The following is a 23483-nucleotide window of genomic DNA, read 5'->3' as shown; positions in this document are numbered from 1 at the left end:
ATTTCTTGGACCCAGGCCTGCCCCTCCCTGTGGCATAGCTAAAGCACTAAGTTTTGCAATGAGCCTCACTGCACTGTGTAAGGGGCCCCTCCCCTTTGGTTTGCTCCCCCCCCCCAACCCGGCTGGCTCCAAAGGGAAAGGGGAGGGGCTGCTTGCACACTGTGGTGAGACTCCCTGCAAAACTTAGTGCTTTGCACCCCCTCTAACTATGCCACTGGGGCCATGCGCATAGTTAGAGCGCTGCCGATCACCACCCACGGTGCTTCTCCCAGGGCTGCTGAGCTTGCTCCATCGCCCGCCCTCCTTGCTTCATCCATCAACCTGAATCCAAATGCAGGAGGCTCCCTTTCTGCACCTCCTCCTGTGGGACCAGCATCTCTCTCTGCAGGAAGAATACCCCCGGACCTGGAAGGAGCATCCAAGACGCTGGTTCATTGAGGCAGCCCACGCCCACACCTCCACAGGGAGCCTGGGACACAGCGTTCTGGGAGCAAGACGCACTTCTGCGCATTGGAGCAACTGGTTTGGCTCTCCTACTTGCATCTATATCTGCTATGATCATATTTGAATGTTTGAATTATTCCGTCAACAGTTTCATAGTAACTCTTACCAAGGGGAAAAAAAGGCTTAGCTCTCTAGTTTGAATTCCTTCCCATAAATTAGTGGAGGCTACTATTAAGCTACATGAAAGGTACTGTAGTTTAACAATTTCCCCTCACTACAGAGTGTCTCTGTGTAAGTCATGCCTCCTTCTGATCAACCTTGACAGGGGGGTGCCTCTAACATAACATAAGAACATATGAACATCCCCACTGGGTCAGGCCATAGGCCCATCTAGTCCAGCTTCCTGTATCTCACAGCGGCCCACCAAATGCCCCAGGGAGCACACCAGATAACAAGAGACCTGCATTCTGATGCCCTCCCTTGCATCTGACAAAGCCTATTTCTAAAATCAGGAGGCTGCACATACACATCATGGCTTGTAACCCGGAATGGATTTTTCCTCCAGAAACTTGTCCAATCCCCTTTTAAAGGCGTCCAGGCCAGACGCCATCACCACATCCTGTGGCAAGGAGCTCCACAGACCAACCACATGCTGAGTAAAGAGCGTGTGCAGCAAGCTCTGCAGCAAGTATGACTGGACCATCCAGTCCCCCCTCCCACACAGACACAACAGAATTATCCATCCTCAGAGGAGGCTTCTGCTAGTTTTCCCAATGTCCCTGCATCAGATGAGGCCAAAACATTCAAATATCTCTCAGTGGAGAGACCAAGAAGAACGGCCTGCATACTGCATCTGTGTGAGTCATTTCTGTAGATTGTTTTCCTCTTCAAGAGTGTTTCAAACATTTCCAATAGCCACCAAACAGTGTCTCACTGACAGTGGTGTCACAACGGTTGGCATCACCTTGTACAGGAGGCCAGCACGTCACCCCCAGGATGGACCTTCTCCTATGCATTGGGCAGGGCAATGCCCCAGGCCGTGGGCGTGGTGATGCACCATTGCCCCACCCTGTTGGTTTTTTGGCTATAGCTTTTGATAGAACAGAGATATTTCAACAGTTTATTTCATTGCCTTCCTCATGAAATCACACATTGATTTATATATAACATGATAATATTATTCAAAAATACCAAGATTTAAAATTTTTTGGCTAGTAGTGGTGTCATCCCGTCATGCACGTCACCCAGTGCAGCCTGCACACTCTGCACCAACCCCCAGCAGTGCCACAGCCCCCTTGAATCTGTGGTGCAACGGCTGGGGAAGCCAGAAATATCCAAGGAGATCTGAACAAGTTTCCATTCCTCTTGGCAGAAGAAGTTCTTCTGCTGTCGCAACTGTTTTATTGCTCTCCGTAGGAGCTGGAGCTTCCCTCCCCATCTCTGGGTTTATTGCATGCCCCACATAGCTCAGCTGTCTGATCTCTCGATATTGCTAGTCCTGCCGCAACATGCCTTCCACAACCCAAACCGGTGTGACTGCAGAGAGACGCGCAGGAGGAAGGATGAACAGGATCCCATCGACACACAGAGAAGGACGCAGCAGCTGCAAATTCAGAGTTTTCGGGGCAACTAGAAAAAAATTGCACATTTAAATAAATGTAGTACACAGAGAGAGAGAGAGAGAGAGAGAGAGAGAGAGAGAGAGAGAGAGAGAGTATACTCTAAACCAGTGGTTCTTTGTACCATTAGGACAATTGGTCCAATTGGCTTAAATCCGGCCTGGATCTCAATACCATGAAATCAGAAGAACTCTTCTTGTGCCCTCACCTCTCTTCTCTCCATTCTGTGCCATAATATATCCCCTTCCCTTAAGGATTTCCTTTCTGTCTTTGGATCTGCCTGGTAACTGCCAATGTTTAGGGGCAGTGTTTCTCGAACTACGAGTTGAGACCCCCTAGGTCAGTGGAGTACGCTGTATTGGGGAGATGCACCATCTTGGTGCAACAAGCGTCCTCTTGAGTTAACCCATTTCTAACCAGCCCACAGGTGCACACATTTGATCCCTGTTGCATATATGCAACATCGAGCAGAAACGGCTTAAGCAATTGTCAGTGGCAGCTTTCCTAGCCTAGTTCCTCCCCTACTTCCGTTATCCTTCTCTTCTTTTCCAGAAACTCCAGTCCAAACTAGAAAGAGGCCAGCTGCAAGCAAGCCATAGCAAATTCCACGCATCGAGCCATGTCCCCTGTCAGTGTCGGACTCAAGCCAGTGGGAAACATGCTGAATTAAGTGGAACAAAACAGAACTCATTATCTGATTCAAGGAAGGCCAGTCAACAAACAGGATATTTGAGTTGTCCTATGTATCTTTTTGACAATTCAGTTCTTGATCATATGACAGCTGATGCCTGTATTTATTTGGGACCCCCAGAACAGTTGCCATTTTCAGCAGCAGTTCTACAACTCAAGAGTTTCCAGCAATGCAGACAGGGCTGAAAACAGACAAGCCAGTGACTGCGGGCAAGGTGACCTTTCTTTCCCGGACAGAAACCTTTGCAGCTGCCCACAGACTAAGCAGGTAACATCAGGAAGGCCGGATGGAAGGCCAGGGAGTTGGGGGCAATAATATTGCTGATTCATAGGTAGGTGACCAAGCAGCTAGGATTTTTTCATCTCTAGGAGGTGTCAACAAACACCAGCAAGTCATTCTTGATGCCCAAGACTTTGCTCACAATTCTTTGGGCTCTGGAGCCAGTGGGCCCAAAACATTCCTCTGCTAAGCAGTGTCCAAGGGCCAATGTCTGTAGCCAAATGAAAGGCACATCCCAACCTGGTTGGCTACAAAATGTAATTCGTCTGACGCTTGTGCAGTGAGATTGAAAGTCAAGGGAGCTTCCCTTCCCTAAAAGCTTCCCCACTAATTCCCATAGTGGGAATCATGCATCTAATAAAAGCTCCTGCCTCAATCAAGTAGTTATCTGGCCAGAAAAAGCACCACTGTCTACTGCTGGGCCTTTAAGAGCAGCTTGAGTGGCAGAAATCAGCACCTGAAGCTTTTCCCTGGATTGAAATAATCAGGATCACCTGCTAGTACCTGCTTTACAGCTACAGAAGCTGGGAGTGGCATGAGAAAGTTGGCAACCCTAGTTCTGGGAGGGAAGAACTGAGAAACCATAAAAGCTTGGTGCTCATGGAAACACTTCCTGCTACTCTTTGACATGCAGTTAGATCCAGGACACAGACCCACCTGCAGACAATTCCTGTGGGGTTACCTGTTAGGCTGATATGTGGGGCAGAGGAGGGAAGATTTCTATTTCCAGCATGTCCTTTTGCTTGGTATTTGATCACTCATGTTGCTTGCTTCTTCTCCTCCCAGCAAATCCCTGAATGATGCTGAGAACAGAAAGCTATTTGGAAAATGCAATCAGACCCATGGACACAATTATAAAGGTGAGGGGATGGCCTCCTGATTGCCACTTGTGGATTAAGTCTGGGCGGCCCATACATGAGGCCAACTGTGGTAGCTGCCTCGGGCAGCAGATTGGCAGGGGACATCCACCACTGGTGTTCCTCACTGTGATAGCCCACCTGTGATAGTCCTCTGCACTTTTTCACCCTGCCCCCTTTCCTTTTCCAATCCAGGGTGTGGGAGGAGCAGAGACAGACACCTCACCAGGTGGGGCAGTGCAGCATTTGGCAGACTGGCTCTGGCACCACAAGGTCTTGCTCCCACCCACGTCAGCAGCATAAATGCCACCACAGCCTCCCCTGCAAAATAGAAAACTCTTGCGTGCCTTCTCCCTCCTTCCTGGTGACTGGAGCTGAGCCCAGAGCCTCTCCCCTTCAGCTTTAGCTGCCCTGGATGCAGCCTCCTTGCTTTGCCCGAGTTCTGTTTAAAATGCCCTAGAAGAGCAGGTGCTTCCTGGTTCCTAGAGGAAGAAGGGGGCTGCCACTGCTCAGATCCTCCTCCTGCTTGCTTTAAGCACGTGGAAAGGGGGTCTGAGTGCAGAGTGGATCAGCCCATCAGTGGCAAGATGGAGGGGGCAGTGAGAAAATGGGGATTTGTGTAGTCCCTTTTCTTGCCACCTGTCGCTGCCCCTTCCCCCCAACTTGAATAGAGGACTTCATGTTGCTTCATCTATGGGCCAGCCCTGGTCTTGGGCCAGCTGTCCTCTGGGGGAAGGGACACTGCAGGTCAACAGGATGAAAGGGTAGGTGATTAGAAAGGCTTCTGTTAAGATCAGCATCTGATCTGAGCAAGGGAAATCTCCCAAGGGAGGCTCAGCAGTGCTAGAAAAGCACTTGGCACCCTGCACAGCCAGCAGAGCTCGTGCAGCAAGCCTGTTGATCGAGAGGCTGATTCGAGAGACCCTTTTCATCCAACTTGGCTCCCTTTCTTCCTTTTGGAAATGTCACCCCAAACCACCCCGCCACCTGCGTCGCACAGAACAGTTTGGACGGCTGCCCTGGGCTGTGTGTTCCCCTCTCTGAATGCTTTTCTCTCTGGCTCCAAATTGCAGAGTATGGCATCATGGACAGATGCACAATGGCCACCGCTTCTGAGGGCATTCATGATTTCCGCAGCTGCTTATGTTTCCTCTCCTTTGTCTCTGAAGTTATTGTTTTAAATGAATAGACATGAATTTGTTGCATGTGTCCCGCCAAGATTCCAGAACCGAGATCCAAGTGGAGATTTTCACCTGCAGGGGTCAGAAGCTGAGGGGAGTCTCAGTAGGCAAAATCAAGGGGTGCAGCAGCTTTTTCTGGATCGCACAATTTTCAGCTGCAGGGTTTTGTACACTGAAATCCAGCCCCATAGAAATAAAAACAATAGCCCTGCATGCAAAAGACTAATTAATAGGGGGTCACTCTCCCTGATGCGTTGGTCTTCTACATGCAGGAAGTGGTTTAGTCCGGGTGGCACTCAAACACATACATGGTCCAATCCAGGAAAAGTGCCAGTTTGGCCCGGTTCTCATACACTGCTTCCCAACCTGTGGTCCGTGGACCAAAGGTGATCTGCAAGATTCTGAGAAGTGGTCCGCGAGGTCTCAGGAACAAAATCACCGTTGATCACTTCCAGTGTCTTGCCAAGTACTAAAGTGAGAGCCAGAGTGGTGTAGTGGTTTGAGAGGTGGACTTAGACCTGGAAGATCCAGGTTCGAATCCCCCCTCAGTCATGAAACTTCCTGGATGACCTTGGGCCAGTCACTTTCTCTCGGCCTCACCTACCTCACAGAGTTGTTGTGAGGACAAAAGGAGGGGAGCGCTGTGTACACCACCCTGAGCTATGTAGAGGAAGGGCGGTATAAAAATGTGAAAAAAATAAATGCTAGCTGCAGGTAGCTCATTCTCTGCCCTCTCTGGTGGTCCATGGGGGAGTGCTCACTTGAGAGATGCTTCCCCATGGACCTGGACCACCAACAAGTGTAGAGAACAGACTGCCCACAGCTTCCACTGCAATTCCAATTTTTGCCTCAATGGTCCATGGGATCCTAAAGGTTGGGAACCACTGCAGGCCATGTAGTTTCCCTATGCTTTGCTGCCCCTTCATGGCATTCAAATGGAACTGCAACTAATGGTGACTTTCTTGTTTTTCTCGTTTTTTTTTCTCCTTTGCTTTGCAGTGATGGTGACTGTACGTGGGGAGGTAAGGTTTCACTATTATCTACTGCTTTTTAAAAAAAACTAGATTTGCACTTGTACAAAGTCTGAGATTCTCAGCATTCCTGAGACTAGTGCCAGCAGCTGCCACCTTCCATTTAGCACCCGATCGGGTCCCTTTATTTCGTGAGAAAATTCCTGCTGGATCAGGCCTACTCCAGGTCCACGCAGTTCACTGTTCTGCTTCCAACGGCCTGGCCAGCCATAAGCAGGGCAGGAGGACAATGATGGCTGTCCCCTCTGGTTTGTCCCAGGACCTGGTGTTTTTCTCCCTGTTCTTGGGGCTTCTCATTGTAGCTCACAGTGTTTCATAAACTTCTCTTCAGTGCATTTGTCCGATCTTTCTCATAAGCCAAGTGAGTAGCCATTTATTAGTATTTGCAAGAACAGATTTATTAAAAAAATTACTCTTTTTATTTTATAGATCAACCCCATCAGTGGCATGTTCATGAATATTTACAAGCTTCAGGAATATATGCAGGTAATTCTAGAGTTCTGAGTAAACCAGTGATGTTGATGATGATGATGACGATGATAACAATAATTTATATAGCACTTTCTGAATATTTTAAATGTATTATCTAGAACAGTGTTTCTCAAACTGTGGGTCAGGACTCACTAGATGGGTCATGAGCCAATTTCCGGTGGGTCCCCATTCATTTCAATGTATATTTTATTTTTAATATATTAGACTTGATGCTCCCATGGTATGTGACTGCATTTGGGGAATTGTTACAGTTCTGTATTTTTAACAGGTTACTATGTATATGCTTTTAAGAATGAGAGTCAATGGGGCTTATTCCCAGGTAAGTGTGGATAGGATTGCAGCCTTTGGGATGTTTGGATATTTTTTAAAATAACAGATCAGCAACTGCTTGGGATTGTTACAAAGAAGGAGGTTATAAAGGAGTTGTATAAAGACAAATTTACAGTAAATAAATTTTTCAACTTATACTTATTGTAAACTTTTAATTTACTTACCTAACATAATTTACTTACTTACATACATAACTGATTTATTTTGTTGTATGGGGTGTAAAAAATTTCCCTGCTGGATAATGTCACTTCCAGCTATGACATCATTTCTAGGTTAATGAATGACATCACTTCCGAAGGGTCATGACAGATTGTCATTCTAAAAAGTGAGTCTTCATGCGAAAACGTTTGAGAACCACTGATCTAGAACATATTACTAGCCCCCATTATCTAGCCCCCAACTTCTGACAAGATATTTCTTGTACATTGTCAGTACCTCAGAGGCAGAGTTGAGTAGCACTTCTAGGTTCCTTTTGGAAACAAGGTGTCCACCTGAAAGCTAAGCCCCTCTGTGCTCTGTGTCTTCAGGAGGCCATCATGGAGCCCCTCGATCATCGGAACCTAGACCAAGACGTAGACTTTTTTGCTGATGTTATAAGGTGGGTAGCTGGAAAAGACCTGGCTGTAGGTAAGCTAGTATCAGGGCTACTCACACACTCTAGACTCCTCAAAATGTGTACAGGAGAGAGTCAAAGGGAATGATACCAACCAATGTTTTCTACAAGAATACCAGTAAGGATGTAGAGGAGATTTGCTTTATGCTGGGGGGGGGGGGGATCAGAGCAAAGAGAGAGACTGATCTGCCTAAGATCAACAGGCAAAATCCAAACTGAGCTGCATTTGATTTGAAGTCAGGGCTCCTAAGTCCGGAAGATTCCATCCACTCCAAAGAAAAACTGGAGATTTTGAATGAATGTCACCCATTTTCTATGGAGAACTAACACTTTTCTACTTTTCCAGTGAGTCAGACTTCGTGAGACATTCATCAGTAGTACTGATGGACATGGCTGCTGAACAGCCACAAACTGGCACCATCAAGGCAGATTTGCAGAATTAGATCAGGTGCAGTGGTGCAGATAGAGGGGATGCAAAGCACTAAGTTTTGCAGGGAGCCTCACTGCAGCGTGCAAGGGGTCCCTCCCCCTCCGGAGCCAGGTGTATGCCTCAGTTTTGCTCCCACTGCCCGGAATTGCTCTGGAAGGGGGAGGGGTCCCTTGCACACTGTGGTGAGGCTCCCTGAAAAAAATGCTTTGCACCCCTGCGAGCTACACCACTGAACAGGCACTGCTGTTTAGAGTCCCGTCAAACCCTATTGGTAACCCTTTTATGTCATCTGACAGTTGCTGAACTAGAAGCTGCAGTGCCCCCTTTTATTTATATATTTTTCACATTTTTATACCACCCTCCAAAGAGCTCAGGGCGGTGTACACAGCTGCTCCCCTCCTTTTGTTCTCACAACAACTCTGTGAGGTAGGTGAGGCTGAGAGAAAGTGGTCACCCAGGAAGCTTCCCACCCTGGCTCTCTTGGGCAACTGCAGTAGTGGCCCCTAAACACAGCAAATAACCAGGCTAGGAGCTCCCTCTTGTGGCAAGCTACTCCAGTGACACGAAGGATGCTTGCTATGTGCCATCAAAATCCCAGCTTTGGGGGACACCCTGTGTTTTACTGGGCGCACTGCAAACTGACCTGAGTTGCATTTGCAAAGTGTTACTACTCTGGTATACAGCCAAAAAACCTTTGTCCACCTCTGTGTTTTCTCCAGCACAACAGAGAATTTAGCTGTGTACATCTGGAACAACCTTGAAAAGATCCTCCCAGCTGGGTGCCTCTACAAAGTCAAGGTCTACGAATCCGACAAAAACTTTATTGTATACAAGGGTGAATAAAAATATCTGAGGAGCAACCTTGCTGGGCAAGCTGTTAATATATCCCGTGTCATGTTAACACTCATTGTGGGTTCAGCATGTAAGCACAGCTACATTCATAGTCTTTAAACTGCAAAAGTATTACAGATTTTTCTAACCAGGTAGGTTGGAAAGATCTGCAAAACCTTTGCAGATTTTAGTCACCCTTCTAGAGTGTCTAGAGTCACCCTTCGCTACAACTTTCTGTAGCAAGAAACGTTCTTGCGATGGCTACTCAGTTCTCTTCTGCCTTCAGAATTCTTCACCCATAAAACAGGGGTATGAATTGGTAGCCTTCAACTATGTCTTTGGGTAATAGTGGAGGATAGTTGTAGTTTTGTGTTCCCTGATCCATTGCAACTCTGATGTAGATGTAGATTTGTACTCAGAGATCCAGATTATCCCAGTCTCTGGCTTGTGGGGTGGAGAATTGGCCCCACCTCCGGGACATCGCTTTGTGTCTGGCCCCATCTCCAGAGTGACTGTTCTGCAGCCAGCGACAGTTGGCAAAGCTGATTTCACCAGCCAACCACCTGCCCCTTTGCCCAGCAGTGTCAGCAGACTGCCTTGTCCTTGCAAGAATGGGTCGTAATTTGACAGCCACAGTGCCTTGATTAAGATCCATCGCCTGGGCAGATAATTGGGCAGCCCTCGATGCCAAGGTGGTTAGCCTGTCATGTACAACGCAAGGTGTTTTGTTCAGGTTTTATTGAATAAACAAAAAATTAACACAGTCTGTTTTAAAGGCTATTAAGCGCTAAAATTGCAAAGACCCTGCTCTGAAGGGGAAGCATTATCCATGCTCACGCCAAGCAAGCTTTTCCTACTGTCACGCCTACACATTAATTAATGAAATGCATTGTTTCACCACATGCAGTGCAGTTAACATCCTGGCTATGAAACAGAGGCGTAAAACATGCTGCTTCACTGGGTGTGCTTGAGCAGCAGTCGTGCTGGGAGCTGCAAGCTGGCTAATGCAGTCCTCCAGTCACACATTGCAGATGCTTGGTTTTGCAGAATCAGGCCCTCCATACTATAAACAGGACATAAGAGCCCCACTGTTTCAGGCCAGAGGCCCAACTAGCCCAGCTTCCTGTATCTCACAATGGCCTACCAGATGCCTCCAGGAGCACACAAGACAATAATATACCTATAGCCTGGTACTGCTATCTTGCGCCTGGCACTCCAAGGTAGTCAACTTCTAAAACTAGGAGGTTGCGTATACCCATCACTGCTGGTAACCTGTGATGGACTTTTCTTCCAGAAACCTGTTCAATCCCCTCTTAAAGGTATCAAAGCAAGTCTCCACCACCACATCATATGGCAAGGAGTTCCACAGACTAATAACATGCTGGGTAAAGAAATTTTCTGGAGTGATGGTGGGCTTGACACTGGCCATGTGCTCTGCAAGGGGAACATGCATAGTGTGTAAAGGGTACTTGGTCTTTCCCCCTTCTGGGTATCTACTGTGACACTAACATATTTCTGAAGCCTCAGAAAGGAGGTTAGTAGCCATGAACCACAAGGCCAGAATGATCACTATTTGACATCCATGTATCTCATGTGCTGAGCACTTTACATAACAGACACAATCCTTACATGGGTAACTGACCATCCATTGGTTTTTAAGACATGACAGAAGCCAATTTTCACTGCTTGTTTCATATAAGAAAAAAAAGAGGCCACAGTGCCATACAAGCCCTGAATGTAGAGGGTCCCTGCTTGGGGAAGGCCCACCTGAAGGCCAGGAGAGTTGCTGTCCATCAGCGCAGACAGCATGCAGTTAGCCAGCCTAATAGTTCAACTTGGCAGAAAGCAGTTCCATATCTTCAAATACCAGTTCAGTGCACTATTGTAAGTGCTTCCCATCCTGGAAGGGATGCATCTGACACTGGAGAACATTTAGCACAAATGCTAATTATTGATCAATAAAACAGACTATACTATTACACCTAAACCCAACTACTACTGTGTCACAACAAGCCTGTAAGGATCACTTTCTCCCCTCCCCATTTTACAGGTGGGAGACTGAGGCTCAGCAAGAACTGTCCCCCCAGTAGCACAGTAAGTCCATGGCAGAGCAAGGATTTGAACCCGTTCCACCCTTGCATGTGGTGGAGCTGTATCTGAGGAACTTCTGCCTCTCCAAAAGTACCACTCAGCTACAAAATACACAGGCTGGCTTTGTTGCTATCGCTCCGCCGAGCATACCTTACAAGGGCGTTGTGAGGCTCAACTGCTGTTCTGAGCTCCTTTTGACACGAAAGAGCCAAAAGGGGAAATACAATTTCTAGTATTAGTCTACCTGTGGTTCTCAAAATGGGGGTCAGGATCCACTGATGGGTCACGACCTGATTGTTGGTGGGTCACCAGAGGGTAATGGAAAGACAAAATAAACTAATTGCCTCAAACCCTGAGGCTACTGAAAAATCAGATATTGTTGCTGCCAGTCATCCTGCAAAGAGCTTAGCTCCTGCAGTTTGCAGGATAGCTACTAGCTGCCTTGTAAGGAGCTGAGCACTTGCAGTTTGCAAGTATATATAAATGTAAGGAGATAAATGTGTGAGGGTCTTTTTCTGATTATTATAAATAAATTAAATTTTATTTCTCCCTAGGTCTCCTTTTATAAAAGTCTGGAAAATCTAGGTGGCTCCCAACAGAGTGTTCTTTTTGAAAGTGGGTCCTGGTGCTAAAAAATTTGGGAACCAACACTGGTCTAGCCAATGAGAGAGACAGCAATTCACACAACATGATCAATCCATGTGCCATTTCATAAAAGTACAAAATGGCAGATCGCTGCACAAATGCAACGCACCATTCAGCATAGGGGAGACCACAGGGGAAGGGAAGGGAATAGAGGGGGTGTGAACCAGAGAAGGGCATGAATTCATTTCCGTTACACATACTGAGTTTTTGCTATAGCAGGGGGCAAGGCTTTGCTGAAAGGCTTGCAGACATCTCCTTCTTCTCATAGGCGGACTTCGAAGAAGTGCCGCATTCCAAGAAGCATTTGTAGCTTGGCAGACAATAAGAACATGATAAAAGGGCTGATGCAGCCTCTTCTGTCTTACAAAAGCCCACCAGCTGCCACTGGGTTACCCACCAGCAGGAGATAAAGGCAGGACCTCCTCCCACTGTTTCGCCCCTGCAACCGGAACTCAGAGGCAGGTGACTAGGGAATCTGGAGCTGCTGCACAGCTATTATGACAGTAGCCATTGTTAGACTTGTCCTCCATGAATGTGTCCAACTCCCCCCAATGCATCCCCAACACTGCTGTACAGCGTTGGGGTCTCCATCAAGCTGCCCACCATGACCTTGAGATTTCTTTCCTGGTTTGGCACAGGCAGCTCAAATCTCATCAGTGCCTGTGTGAATCTGGGATATTTTTTGCCCCAAAGCACAGACAGCACTTTACACTTATTGACACTGAACTGCATTTGCTATGTGGTTTCCAGTTCACCCAGTCTGGAGTGAGCCTTTTGGAGCTCTCCCCAAATCTGCTTTGGTTTGCAGCAACCCAAATAGTTATGTGTCATCTGCAAACTTGGTCACTTTGCTGTTTACTCCAGGTAATTTTCAAACACGGTAAAAAGCACCAATTCCAAGATGGCTGCTTGGGGATCCCACTCCTCACTTCTTCCACTGTGAAATTTTCCCTTCTCTGCTTCCTGTTCTTTAACCAGTTACCAACCCATAAAAGAACCTGTCCTCTTCCTCCATGACTGCTAAGTTTAATGAACCTTTGGTGAAGAGCTTTGCAAGACACTTATTGAAAGTGTCATTGAAAGCACATAATGTCAACTGGATCACCAAAATCTTTGTGCTATTGACTCTCTCAAAGAGGGACATAGTGCTGTCTCTGTACATGTGATTCCCTTCCAGTACTTTGTTCTTCAATATGATGAATAATGTTATCTTTAATTATACTTTCCACCAGTTTATCCACATCAAGCTGCTTGGACTGTAAGTTCCCAGATCTGCCCCCCCCCCCCCCGCCACTCCCAGATCCATTTTCAAACACCAGCATTGGACTGACTTCCAGTCATCTGACAGGGTGATGACACATGTTGCGTGCATTGTAAGGACACCAGCCATTTCATACTTAATTTCCACAAGAACTCTTGGGTAGATGCCATCTGGCCCTGATGATTTTGCTCACCCCTTGCCACTGTTCTGCCAAATTCCCAATCCAAGCTCTGCCTGGAGAATTATGCCCACATTTAGCTAATTAGCACCCTTTTTTTACCCAAGAATGACCCTGGTTCTGCCCTGCAGTACTGCTGGACCCCACCACCAGGGTAGCTCGCCTGTTTAACCCACAGAGGTCCTCCTTCCTGCCAGCAGCCTCTGGCCACTACACAGCCCCTTGGTCCTCAGTAGGTCTTGGGCACAGCAGCCAAACACCAGTCTTAGTGTCACCAGTAGTTTCTGCTCCAGCAGCTTCCAAAGTCCATTCACACATCAGTCCATCAGCAGTTCCAGCAGTCCATTAGCCATCAATTCCTCAGTCCATTAATCCAGTCTGTCCTTCCTCAAGCTTTCCTCCTTCTGCTGCCCACACCAAACTCTCCCTTCATCGGGTGCTTTTATGCCTGAGGGCCCTATTGCTTTCAAGTGGCTGCAGCTGTGCAGCACACCCTTTGCTGAAAGCCCAGGCCTTACCCTTAAAGGGGCCACTGCTGACTCCACACCCTACCTCCTTGCCAGATCGTGATTCCAATACAGCCACTTCGATTTGACTCACTTCTTCCAAGTACAACTCCAAAGGTCACTTCAGGCACTGTTATCTGCCCTTCATCTACTCTAGTAAAATGAGACAAAAAGCATTCATACAGTACAATGCTACAGATATTTCCGCTGAGTGCATAAATCACAGCAGGACTTATGGGGTCAAACCAAGACGTCAAACCAATTTCCACAGTGCATTCTGCAGTCCTTGCAATATTCCTAAGATATTGAGTGTGATGAGCTTGCTCTGTTTGCTTTTCTTGAGGCATTATAGTCTCCCTGTAAAAAACCTGGCATTCTTGCCCGCTTCAGAGTCCTCCTCCAGCAGATGGCATTGGCTGTGGTGCCAGTTCCTGCACTCATATTCTATATTGGCTATAAAAACAAGCAGTGACTTGCATGTATGAGAGGGGCAGTCCTAGATCAAATGGTCTCACTGCCTCGAACATCATACCTCGCAAAGGTAGTTGACACATCTAGCTGCCAGCACTCGTTCAAGCAGCGAGCCAACATCAGAGATACCAACATCCAACACAAGGCTGGGCCAAACCACATGTTACTCCCAATTCAGTTTTCTCCTCATAAAAGTCAGATAGAGTGGGATCAGGGCCACAACAGAAGTAGGGGCTCAAGGTACACCAACATACATTGTACACATAAATGTTATATGTTATGATGGCGCAAACATTGTAAAAAAAACTCTGGTAGATCTCCGGGCCTTGCTGGGTTTCAAAGTAGCTCTCGAGCCAAAAAAGTGTGAGCACCCCTGACCTAAGACATGCATGGCAACTTTTCCAGTGGCTGTTACTGGTATCTCTTTTAAACCTTTTATTAGTATTGTGAGTTCTTTACTGATTTATTTTGCTATGTAAACCGCCTTGTGAACTGCCTCTTGTTGAAAAGTGGCATATAAATAATAATAATTCTCACTCTTATTTTCTCTTCAGGCTATGAAAAAGAAACAACCTCACAAGGTGATGCAAGTTCAAGGAGAACGGAGCGCTTGGAGCCCCTATGTGCTGCTCAGGAAATGGGGTTGGGATCCAGCGTTAACTACCAGCTCTCAGCCCCACCTCCTGCTCCCCACCCGCCCACCCGCCCACCCCCTGGAACACTTCCCTCCCGCCTCCTCCCTGCCCTCTCCAGACCCCTGCTGACACACGAGGAGGCGCAAACATGCTTTATGGCACATTTGTTACCGCCCCCCGGGCCAGTGCACCAGCCCAGGGTGCATTTAGGATTGCACCCTTAATCTCCTCCGCTAAGGAAAGCTAAGTCATGTGTGACAGAACTACAGATAATGCTTTCTTCTTGAATCACAGGACCACTATGAGATGGCCTTCTGGTATCATGAGACCAGATAGGAGCAGGCATCAGCTCAGCTTCCCAGGCACAGAGAGGGAAAAGGACACGGTCAATATTTTTAAAAATGAGACCTAAAACAAAGGGTAAGTTGTGTTCAAAACAGGCTGGTCCAAACGTGCTGGTCCATTGGTCAATACAAACACACACCATGAAAAGTATGAAGTATGGGGAAATGACACACATAAACTGTAATGGGGTGTGACATTTAGGGGGGGGGAAGAGTTCAAGAACAGCATATTAAGGAGAGAAAAAGGAGGTGTTTTTCTTTTGTCTTTTTCTCTCATTCTTTGGTTAATTTTTAAGTGTGTCACTTCCCTGACCTGAGACCACCAACACACTTTTATTTTACTTTTTTATAAAACATTGTTGGATTATTTTTATTTATTTTTTCTTTTCCCATTTTTGTTGTAACTGGTTTTCTTTAAAAGAACCAGTTTTCTCATCACGTTGTTGGGGTTAAACATGTTTATAAACATGTTTCATTTGGGGGTTATTTTTGTGGGTTAATAATTTCCTGGAGAATCTTTCTCCACCAATCAGCCCCAAGATACACAAGCAAGTCTGGTAGTTGTGAACTCATTTCACAGGGGGAGCAGGGGGCGATGGAAGAGGAGGGGGAAATTGGCCTACTGGATTATATCAAGGGACTTTCAGCACATGCCCTAAACAGGATTTGTTTCCTAGGAAACATATTTGGGGTGACAACCTGAAACTAAGCCAGCAGGCATTTGGTTTTGAACACAGGGCAGGATTAGACTAGGAGAGGTTTTGCATGCATATTTACACATCAGGCTGTTTTGTGTAGCTTGATTTACATTTATTGTTTTGATAATTATTCAACACTCAGTTCTTACACACATTTACTGTCTTTTATTATTCTGTATAGATTCCTTTGTCAAATTCACCTCTATTTAGTGTCTTTGTTTTGCTTCATAATTACATATATCTTGCTATCTGTTCACAAATCAATAAACCATTTGATGCATTCCAGTTAAAACTGTGGTCTGCTGTCTTTTCTACTGCTTTAGGGAAGCAGCTTCAGCCCACTGGGTTACAAAAAGAAGGAATATATCACATTTCAAAGTGTCCACATTACATGTAATATTTTGCAATCTCTACAACAGCCCTAGAAAATAGATCCATACTTCTATTTTAATACTGCAGGTTTGGGAGTTGTGGCTGAAAGAGGCAGATTCACTTGCCTAGGGCCAGTTAGCAAGTTCATGGCCAAGGTGCATGAGATCACCTACACAGCTCATGCTCTTCTCTACACTAGCTATGCATCTTGGAGAAGGATGGCTCTTCTCTGTTCTCCGAATAAAGGCACAAAAGGGCAAAGAGTTTGCCACCTCCTCAGTGCTTGACAACATAGAATGCTTTGGCTCAATATCTTCATGGCAGAGAATTCTGAAAGCACGGAACTGCAGAAAATCACCCCTGCAAGGTGGAATGCCTGGCTATCAGTCCCTTGAGTTTTATCTCCAGAAAGTAGAGACATCTTTATACTCAATGGCCACACTTATTGGATAGAGTTCATTGATCCACCAACTAATTGATCTGACATTGGGAGAAAGAACTTAATCAAAGGCCTCCAAATGTGCATGGCTTCATTTCCCAGGGAGGCTCTCCTCTCCTTTGTAGACCACGATGTTCTTGTCTGTTTCATATACCTTGACTTTATAAAGCATCCCCTTAGGAACGAACTTCTGGAGGTTTTCCCAGATGAACACAGCAACATTCTCAGTTGTACTGCAAGAAAAACCCTGAATGTCAAGAGTTTGTCTGCCCTCAAAGTTACAGTTCTGACATCTACACTGAGACACAGAACAGACCCACCATGGAGGGAAAGGCAGATCCTGCTGTTGTGGCAGGTCACTCCAATTCACTTACCTGACCACATCAGCAAAGTAGGGGACATCTTTGTCCAGGTTCTTATGGTCAAGGGGTTCCATGATGGCCTCCTGCAGGGCAGAGGAGGAGGACATTGAGCAGTAGCAGCTATAAATGGCCTCCCAGGATGGAAAGTCTATCTATTCTCCACTGTTTCCCCTTCTCTCACATTGGCTTTTGGTTCTTCTTTTACTTGTGCAAACGTTTGTAATTGTTTCAATGGATTTTCAAACATGCTGCTAGCTACCTTGAACAGTGTCTCAGGTGGCAGGGCAGGACACATATATTCTAATGAAATCAATAAATCTTGTTGCTTTGGGGCCTTAACTAGTCCTACAAAGGTTTCAGGACTCTCTTCTGCTACAGTCTCCCACTGAGAGTAACCCCTCCCTGAAGTTTTTAGAGGCAAAGTACTGGTCTGCCCCTCAATCTTGCCCCTCATCTCAGTTTCAAAACTTGCAGTGTCCACTGCCTCTTTTCTCCCAATCGTTTGCTTCTAGGAGGAGAGCTCTGTCACTGACTTTTAGTTATGATAGCTATATAGAACCTCCATGTTCTGAGACAGTCTACCTCTGAACATCAGTTGCTGGGAGGGGCAGCAGCAGGGGAGGGCAACACAAGTCCGGCTGACTACCAAGGAAAACAGAATTCTGGACTTCATTGTCCACTGGCCTGACCCATCAAGGCTCTTCTTATGTTGGCTGAACCCCACAAGCAAGAAGGCAAATACGGTTGATTTTACTGCAGCCTGACCCAACATTTGATTCATCTCTCATGTCACTGTCTGCTCACACAACACCCCAGTCTCCAGGGATAAACTCTAGCAGTCACTAGGAAGAGGCAGGGTTATTACCTGCATGTAATCTTTCAGGTCTGTAAGGTTGATTACCATTCCTGTAGCAGGGTCGATCTGCAGGTCAAACATAAACAACAGATCCATTACTCTGATCTCAAATGCCCAGGTTGAAGCACAAGGTACGCTGACTTGAAAGGAGTCCTGCTGACTTCAACAGGACTTACTTTTAAGAAGATCTGGTGGAGACTGAGCTGTGGGGTGGGTAACAGCAGCTAGTTGCACTGGAGGGTTCCTCTGAAGGGTAGGTAATGGCTGCGGTCAGGATCCCACCTCAACCCTAGAAAGGTTCTGACCACAGCCAATGAGTCACATTCACAGAATGAAGGGCACCACCATCACCATCAGAGGCAGAAGGCAGAGAAGGGAGTCCCACAAGAGAGCACTGATGTATCTGGTCCCCAGTCATGAAAGAAATGTCTGTGCTGCACTGTTAAACATGGAATCAGAACAGGAGATGTGTCTATTCCAGATCACCGACTGTCCTCAGCTCAGGCAAGAAACACACTCCGGGAATGGAAACCGAGCGCTGCTGAACCAAGCACTGGAGCCCTTCTTCAGAAGCCAGCCTAGCAGAATGCCTCCCCACTTCTTGGAGAGCCAAAACAGAACACTGCCAAGTATGTCAGCTGGCAGGTCATCTGAAAGGATTTTGGCCTCTTACAACAGGCAAGACAACAAGGACTTCCACAAGGAGAAAAGAAGGTAGTTGAAAACTTTGAAAATAAGACGTTGCAGCCCTCGTGTTTTATTTTTGAGGTTTTATTGGGGTTTTATTGAGGTTTTATTTTTAAAAGGCACATAAGGCTACATCACACCCTCAATATTTACAAAAAAAGCAGGGACTCTGTATGGTGCTTCCAGTGCAAGCCAGAGGCTTGAGCTGTTCACACTTCTAATGCAAAAGCCTGATGTTGAACTCTAAATGAAGGGAGTGGCACGAAAAGGGATAGGAAGCATTTTCCGCTAAACTACCCTTTTCTGTTCCAGAGGGGGTGTTTTTTTTCAGGTATTTACTTTTCACAAGTTACCCTTCCTTATAAATTAAAACAGACTGAATCCGTTCCAGAGAGCAGTGACAGAATTTCATGGCTGGGTGACAGAATTTCAAACTGGGTGCTTCCCAGGTAAAAAGTGACAGAATTTGAAACTGGGTGCTTCCCAGGTAAAAAGTGACAGTATAACACTCAGAGCAGGTGGGACTAAGAACACGAGCAATAATGACCAGATTTGAGATCTAATTAGACAAAAACAGAATTCCGCGAGATGCTTGGCTACGGAGTGGGGTGTTCTGTGCTCAAAAAGGGGGGGAAGAAAGTAACAGGGCCCAGTCTTCATTTCCACCTAGTCCCTTGCAACTCTGTCAGAACATAAGGATTCACTCTGTCCTGCCCCGACCCTCCTCATCCCCATGGGCCAATGTGTGGGCCCAGACCAAAATGCTCACACCTGGTCTTCAACACCACTGTTGACAACCCCAACAGTCAAGACAGAAATTCCATTTTCCAAACCCAACCCTGACACCAACTAAGAAGAGCCTCCTCCTTCTGGGTAGAGGCTGAAGAAAGCCCAAGTGGAGCCTAGAAGTGGGGTACTAGTGCCTAAGGACTTGGAATATTTTTCAAACCCAATAAAGGAGACACTTACCTCTCCGCACACAGTTACTTCCACTAGGAAAAAGAAAATACTGTGTTAGAGTTGGAAAAAACTCACTTGAACATAAGCAGCTGCCTTAAGCAGAATCAAGACTCCTGCCTCTCTAGCCTACCACTGCCAACACAGGTTGGAAGTATCTCTCCAGCATTCCAGGCAGGAATGCTGCCAGAAATTTCTGTGAACTGGGACCTTCCTGCATGCAACACAGGGGCTGTGCCACAGAGCTACAGTCCCTATAAAATCAGTTCACAGAAATCAGTTAAGACAATCCAGTGGAGGACAGAGACAGACATTTATTTAGGGAGTTTGTTTTTAAGCAAAGCCCTTGCATTTCAGTTTCCTTTACCTGCCTTAATAAAACCATACCCTATAAAAGAGGAAGGACTTACCCATCAAGAGAAAAACAACTCCTAAGATTTGCTACCAAGCTGATGAAACAAAAGGAGCACCACTATTGACAGGAGGGTCCTTTTCAGATAACATTTCCCCTCTGTTGCATTTAATGAGTTCAGAGTCAATTGAGAGGGTTTGGTCACACCAATTAGCAACAAATTATCTTTGTCTCTCATTAGTGGGAAGAGAAAACCCTTTTAGAACCCATATTTCTATCTTCTTCCACGCACTATTCACAGGTTGTTGACTAATATGAGAAAAGGTAGAACACATCCAAATGTTATTCAGTTTTATCTGTTAGGATCCCAAGACTCCTATCAATGCAGCCAAAAGTTAATAGGATGCAGGGCAAACATAAGCAGAGAGTAATTATTTTTTGTTACTTAAAAAGCAGGGTGTGAGTGGATTCTTTTTAATCCACCTGTTGCACCCAAATTTTGGTAAGTCCATCTAGCAAAGCATCCTGTTTCCCAAAAATACCTCCAGGAAACCTATAAGCAGGGCATTGGGGCAATAATCTTCCCTGCCATTGTTCTCCGACACCTGATACTCAAAGACAGATTGCCTCTGCACATGGAGGCTCTGTGTAGCTGCCATGAATATAATATCGGAGCCCTGTGAATAGGACTAAAAGGTGGCTAACCAGGTGCCTCCACAGGCAAAGCAAGAAGTTGATGATGATTATAAAGGTCTAGCTACCAGACGTTATGGCAAGTCTCAGCTGCTCTTCCTCCTCACCTTTGTAGTTGTGCCCATGTCCATTGGGGTTATTGCACTTCCAAAGAGTTTCCGGTTTTCTTCATCACTCAGTGAACTTACTGCACAGCAGGAGAAAAAAATTCATTTGTAAAGTGCCCCAAATCAGGTGTTGCTCAAAGCTAAAATCAGGGGCCTTACAAGAGAATTGTGTTCTTACATTTTCACCCAAACAGCAATTATTGGGGGGGGGGGGGTGGCGGCAAAGAGTTAGGACATAAAGACATCAAAAGGGGTCTGCTGTCTCAGACCAAATCCAATACCCCATTTCTCACTGCAGCCACCCAAATGCCCAGTGGGGAGTCCAAAAGCAGCATAACCTTTTGCAGTTGCTCTCCCAAACAACTGGTATAGTATTCAGTCACACAGAACATGATGAGCTTGCCTTGATCCAAAGACAACACCCACAATTCAACCAAGCACCTTTTCATATACGTATAAGTCCAGTCACATTTACTCAGAATGAAGCCCCCACCAAGTTCAACGGTTCAGTACCCAAGAACTGAATAAGTTACAGGTTCAGAATCTCCAACCCCCCCCCCTTTTCCCTTTGGTTCAGGAACAAGGGCAGAGGTTCTGTGTGGAGTCCTCATGCGCCAAATTTACAGGAAGCCGCATGACAGAGAGCCACAAACAGACGTCATCCCTTTTGCATCTGCAGAGACAAATTGTTTGGTTGCGCTTTCAGCACAGAGCAGCAAAGGCTCATCATGTCAAGGACGGTGTCAACGTTAAGCATGTGAGGCAGCTGCAGTCTGGGGAGAGCCGAGTTCAAATCCCACCTCAGCCATGAAGATCGCTAGGCTAACCCAGGCATTCCCAAAGTCTTCCAACCAATGACTCCCTTAACCTGCTGCCCCCCCCATTTTATGTCCTACACACCACATAAATGACAGTCACCTGAACTAACAGGTGGGGAGGCTATAAATAGCCTTCCACTTGGTGGAAAGCATGCTGAGTCATGTAGCACAAGGGGAGGAACTCTGCACACGCTCAGAGGCATTCTCGTCCCCGTGTATTCCCAGAACTCAGTGCTTTCTATGCAGATGCGCAAGGGACAGGCCCTCTGCACACGCTCAGAGGCACTCTCAACCTCAACCCATTTCAATCCTGCGTATTCCCACAACTCAGCACCTTCTATCCAGCTGTGCAAGGGACAGGCCCTCTGCACACGCTCAGAGGCATTGTCGTCCCTCTGTATTCCCAGAACTCAGCGCTTTCTATGCAGATGCGCAAGGGGTGGGCACTCTGCACATGTTCACAGGCACTCTCGTCCCCCCTCCCCGCGTACTCCTAGAACTCAGCGCCTTCTCCCAGCCGCGCATGCGCACGAGCGCCCCTCGCCCAGTCTGGCGGGGGACAAAAAGCAGCATGGCCGGGACTCTCCCGGTCCTCCTGGCCGCCTTGAGGCACCTGTGCAGCCGGTGCGACGCGCTGAAGCAGAGCAGGCGGGAGATGCGGGCCAGGCGGCGAGGCCCGGAGGGGCGCTCGGGCGGCACCATGGCAACGCTCAGTGGGCTAAGCTAGCGGCGCCCCGTCCGGAAGGATTGAGCATGCGCGTGGCGGGCTGTCGACGCATGCGCAGTAGCGAGCGGTGAAGCCCTGGCTCCGCCCTCCGTCGGGAAGGGAGGATGCTGTGGTCCAGGGTGGAGGTGGATAATGCGGGAGGGGGGGGGTGCAGAGCCTCCCCTTGGCAGCCTCCGGCAGGCACTCCCACCTGCAGGAGGAGCTCCCCTGCATGCCTCAGGCAAGGAGGGACAATTAATTAATCAACCTGTCCCTTGCACAGCTATATATAAGGTGCTGCGTTCTGGGAATGCACAGTGTTGAGAGTGCCTCTGAGCGTGTGCAGAGTTCCTTGCACAGCTGGATAGAACAAATCAATTAATCAATTGATTTATTTATTTATTAATCAATTATTTGATTGATTGATTGACCATCCAACCAACCAAGGGACTTGTGCAGGGTCAAGACACAGTTTGAATTGTGCTGTAAGTACTTTGCACCACCTCTAGCGATGCCACTGGCTTGCCCCCATGCTGCCATCCCTGTCACTCATGCTGCAAGCGCTCCTCAGGAAAGGGGGTTTCTCCGCCTCGTCCCCCAGAGCCACTTGCAGGCAGAACAGCCCCGGGGTGCAGCAGGGCTGGCTGGCTGGGGAGCTCCTGACACCCGAGGCAGTGGTGGCTCCTTGTACGTGGTGATGTGGCAGTCTCCGCTCCTCCACTGCCTGGACTGGGAAAGTAAAGAAGGGGACAGAGGAGAAGAGGAAATGCGGAGAACAGCAAAGTGGTGGGTTAGTGCGTTGCAGCCCAGTGGTTCTCAACCAGTGGTGCTTGTATCACTGGTGGTACTTGAGGTGGTGTCCGGTGGTATGCACAGGCAGCAAGACCAGCAACACAATGCAACAAGCAGCTGTAGGAGGCTCAGCAGGCCAAGCTCCAGCTCCAAGCTCCATTTTCACATGCTTGAAAAAGCCTTCCCATCCCCCAGTGTTGGTCATGTTGCATCTGGACTCCCAGTCTGGAAGTGACTGGTGATGACATCATCAACAGTTATTTCCAGTGGTCCTTCCAATAGGTGGACAACTCGAAGAGATATGGCAGGGGACAGACGTTGAGAGCCACTGCTGTATCCTCCCACGCTCCTCTCCTCCACACTTCCTCTTCCACTCCATCCCCCTCTTCCTCATCCAGTCCAAGGAGTGGGAGGAGCAGCAGACAAAGGTGGGCACATCCTGGCAATCTTAGTTCTGCCTGGGGCCTGGTATGCAAAGCATGTGCTCTGTGACGCAGATATGCTCCCATTGAGCCAATCAATTGGTTCCTCTCTCCATCTTGTACTCTTCCAAGCACCAGGACATGAATGTTTTCCCCTCATTGTAAATTTGCATCACATGACAAGCAGCTTTATTTATATCTGGCATAGCACTTGTCCTTAACAGTGGCTTTTCTCCTACACTTGGCTCCAGCGATGGAGACTCCGGCTCCAGCACCAAGGCCAGACACCTCTC

The 23483-nt window shown here is 47.2% G+C and overlaps 2 protein-coding genes across 2 annotated transcripts; one reads left to right on the top strand and one right to left on the bottom strand.

Annotated features, from left to right (window-relative positions):
- Positions 1–2923: 2923 nt before the first annotated feature.
- On the top strand, positions 2924–8810 carry LOC136662217 (6-pyruvoyl tetrahydrobiopterin synthase-like). The gene is made up of 6 exons (XM_066639338.1): positions 2924–3021; positions 3820–3893; positions 6071–6093; positions 6532–6588; positions 7452–7522; positions 8687–8810. The coding sequence occupies exons 1-6, from the start codon at positions 2924–2926 to the stop codon at positions 8808–8810; spliced, it is 447 nt and encodes a 148-aa protein (XP_066495435.1).
- A 6921-nt stretch (positions 8811–15731) lies between these two features.
- Positions 15732–22028, bottom strand: PTS (6-pyruvoyltetrahydropterin synthase). The gene is given in 7 exon segments (XM_066639339.1): positions 15732–16671; positions 16813–16883; positions 17666–17722; positions 19313–19335; positions 20453–20491; positions 20494–20528; positions 21884–22028. Coding segments are annotated over 7 exon segments (456 nt in total). The 5' UTR covers positions 21973–22028; the 3' UTR covers positions 15732–16529.
- Positions 22029–23483: the final 1455 nt, after the last annotated feature.

This window comes from Tiliqua scincoides, chromosome 11, assembly GCF_035046505.1.
Source record: "Tiliqua scincoides isolate rTilSci1 chromosome 11, rTilSci1.hap2, whole genome shotgun sequence".
In the NCBI taxonomy this organism is placed as follows: domain Eukaryota; kingdom Metazoa; phylum Chordata; class Lepidosauria; order Squamata; family Scincidae; genus Tiliqua; species Tiliqua scincoides.
This window is presented reverse-complemented; position numbering and strand designations above follow the sequence as displayed.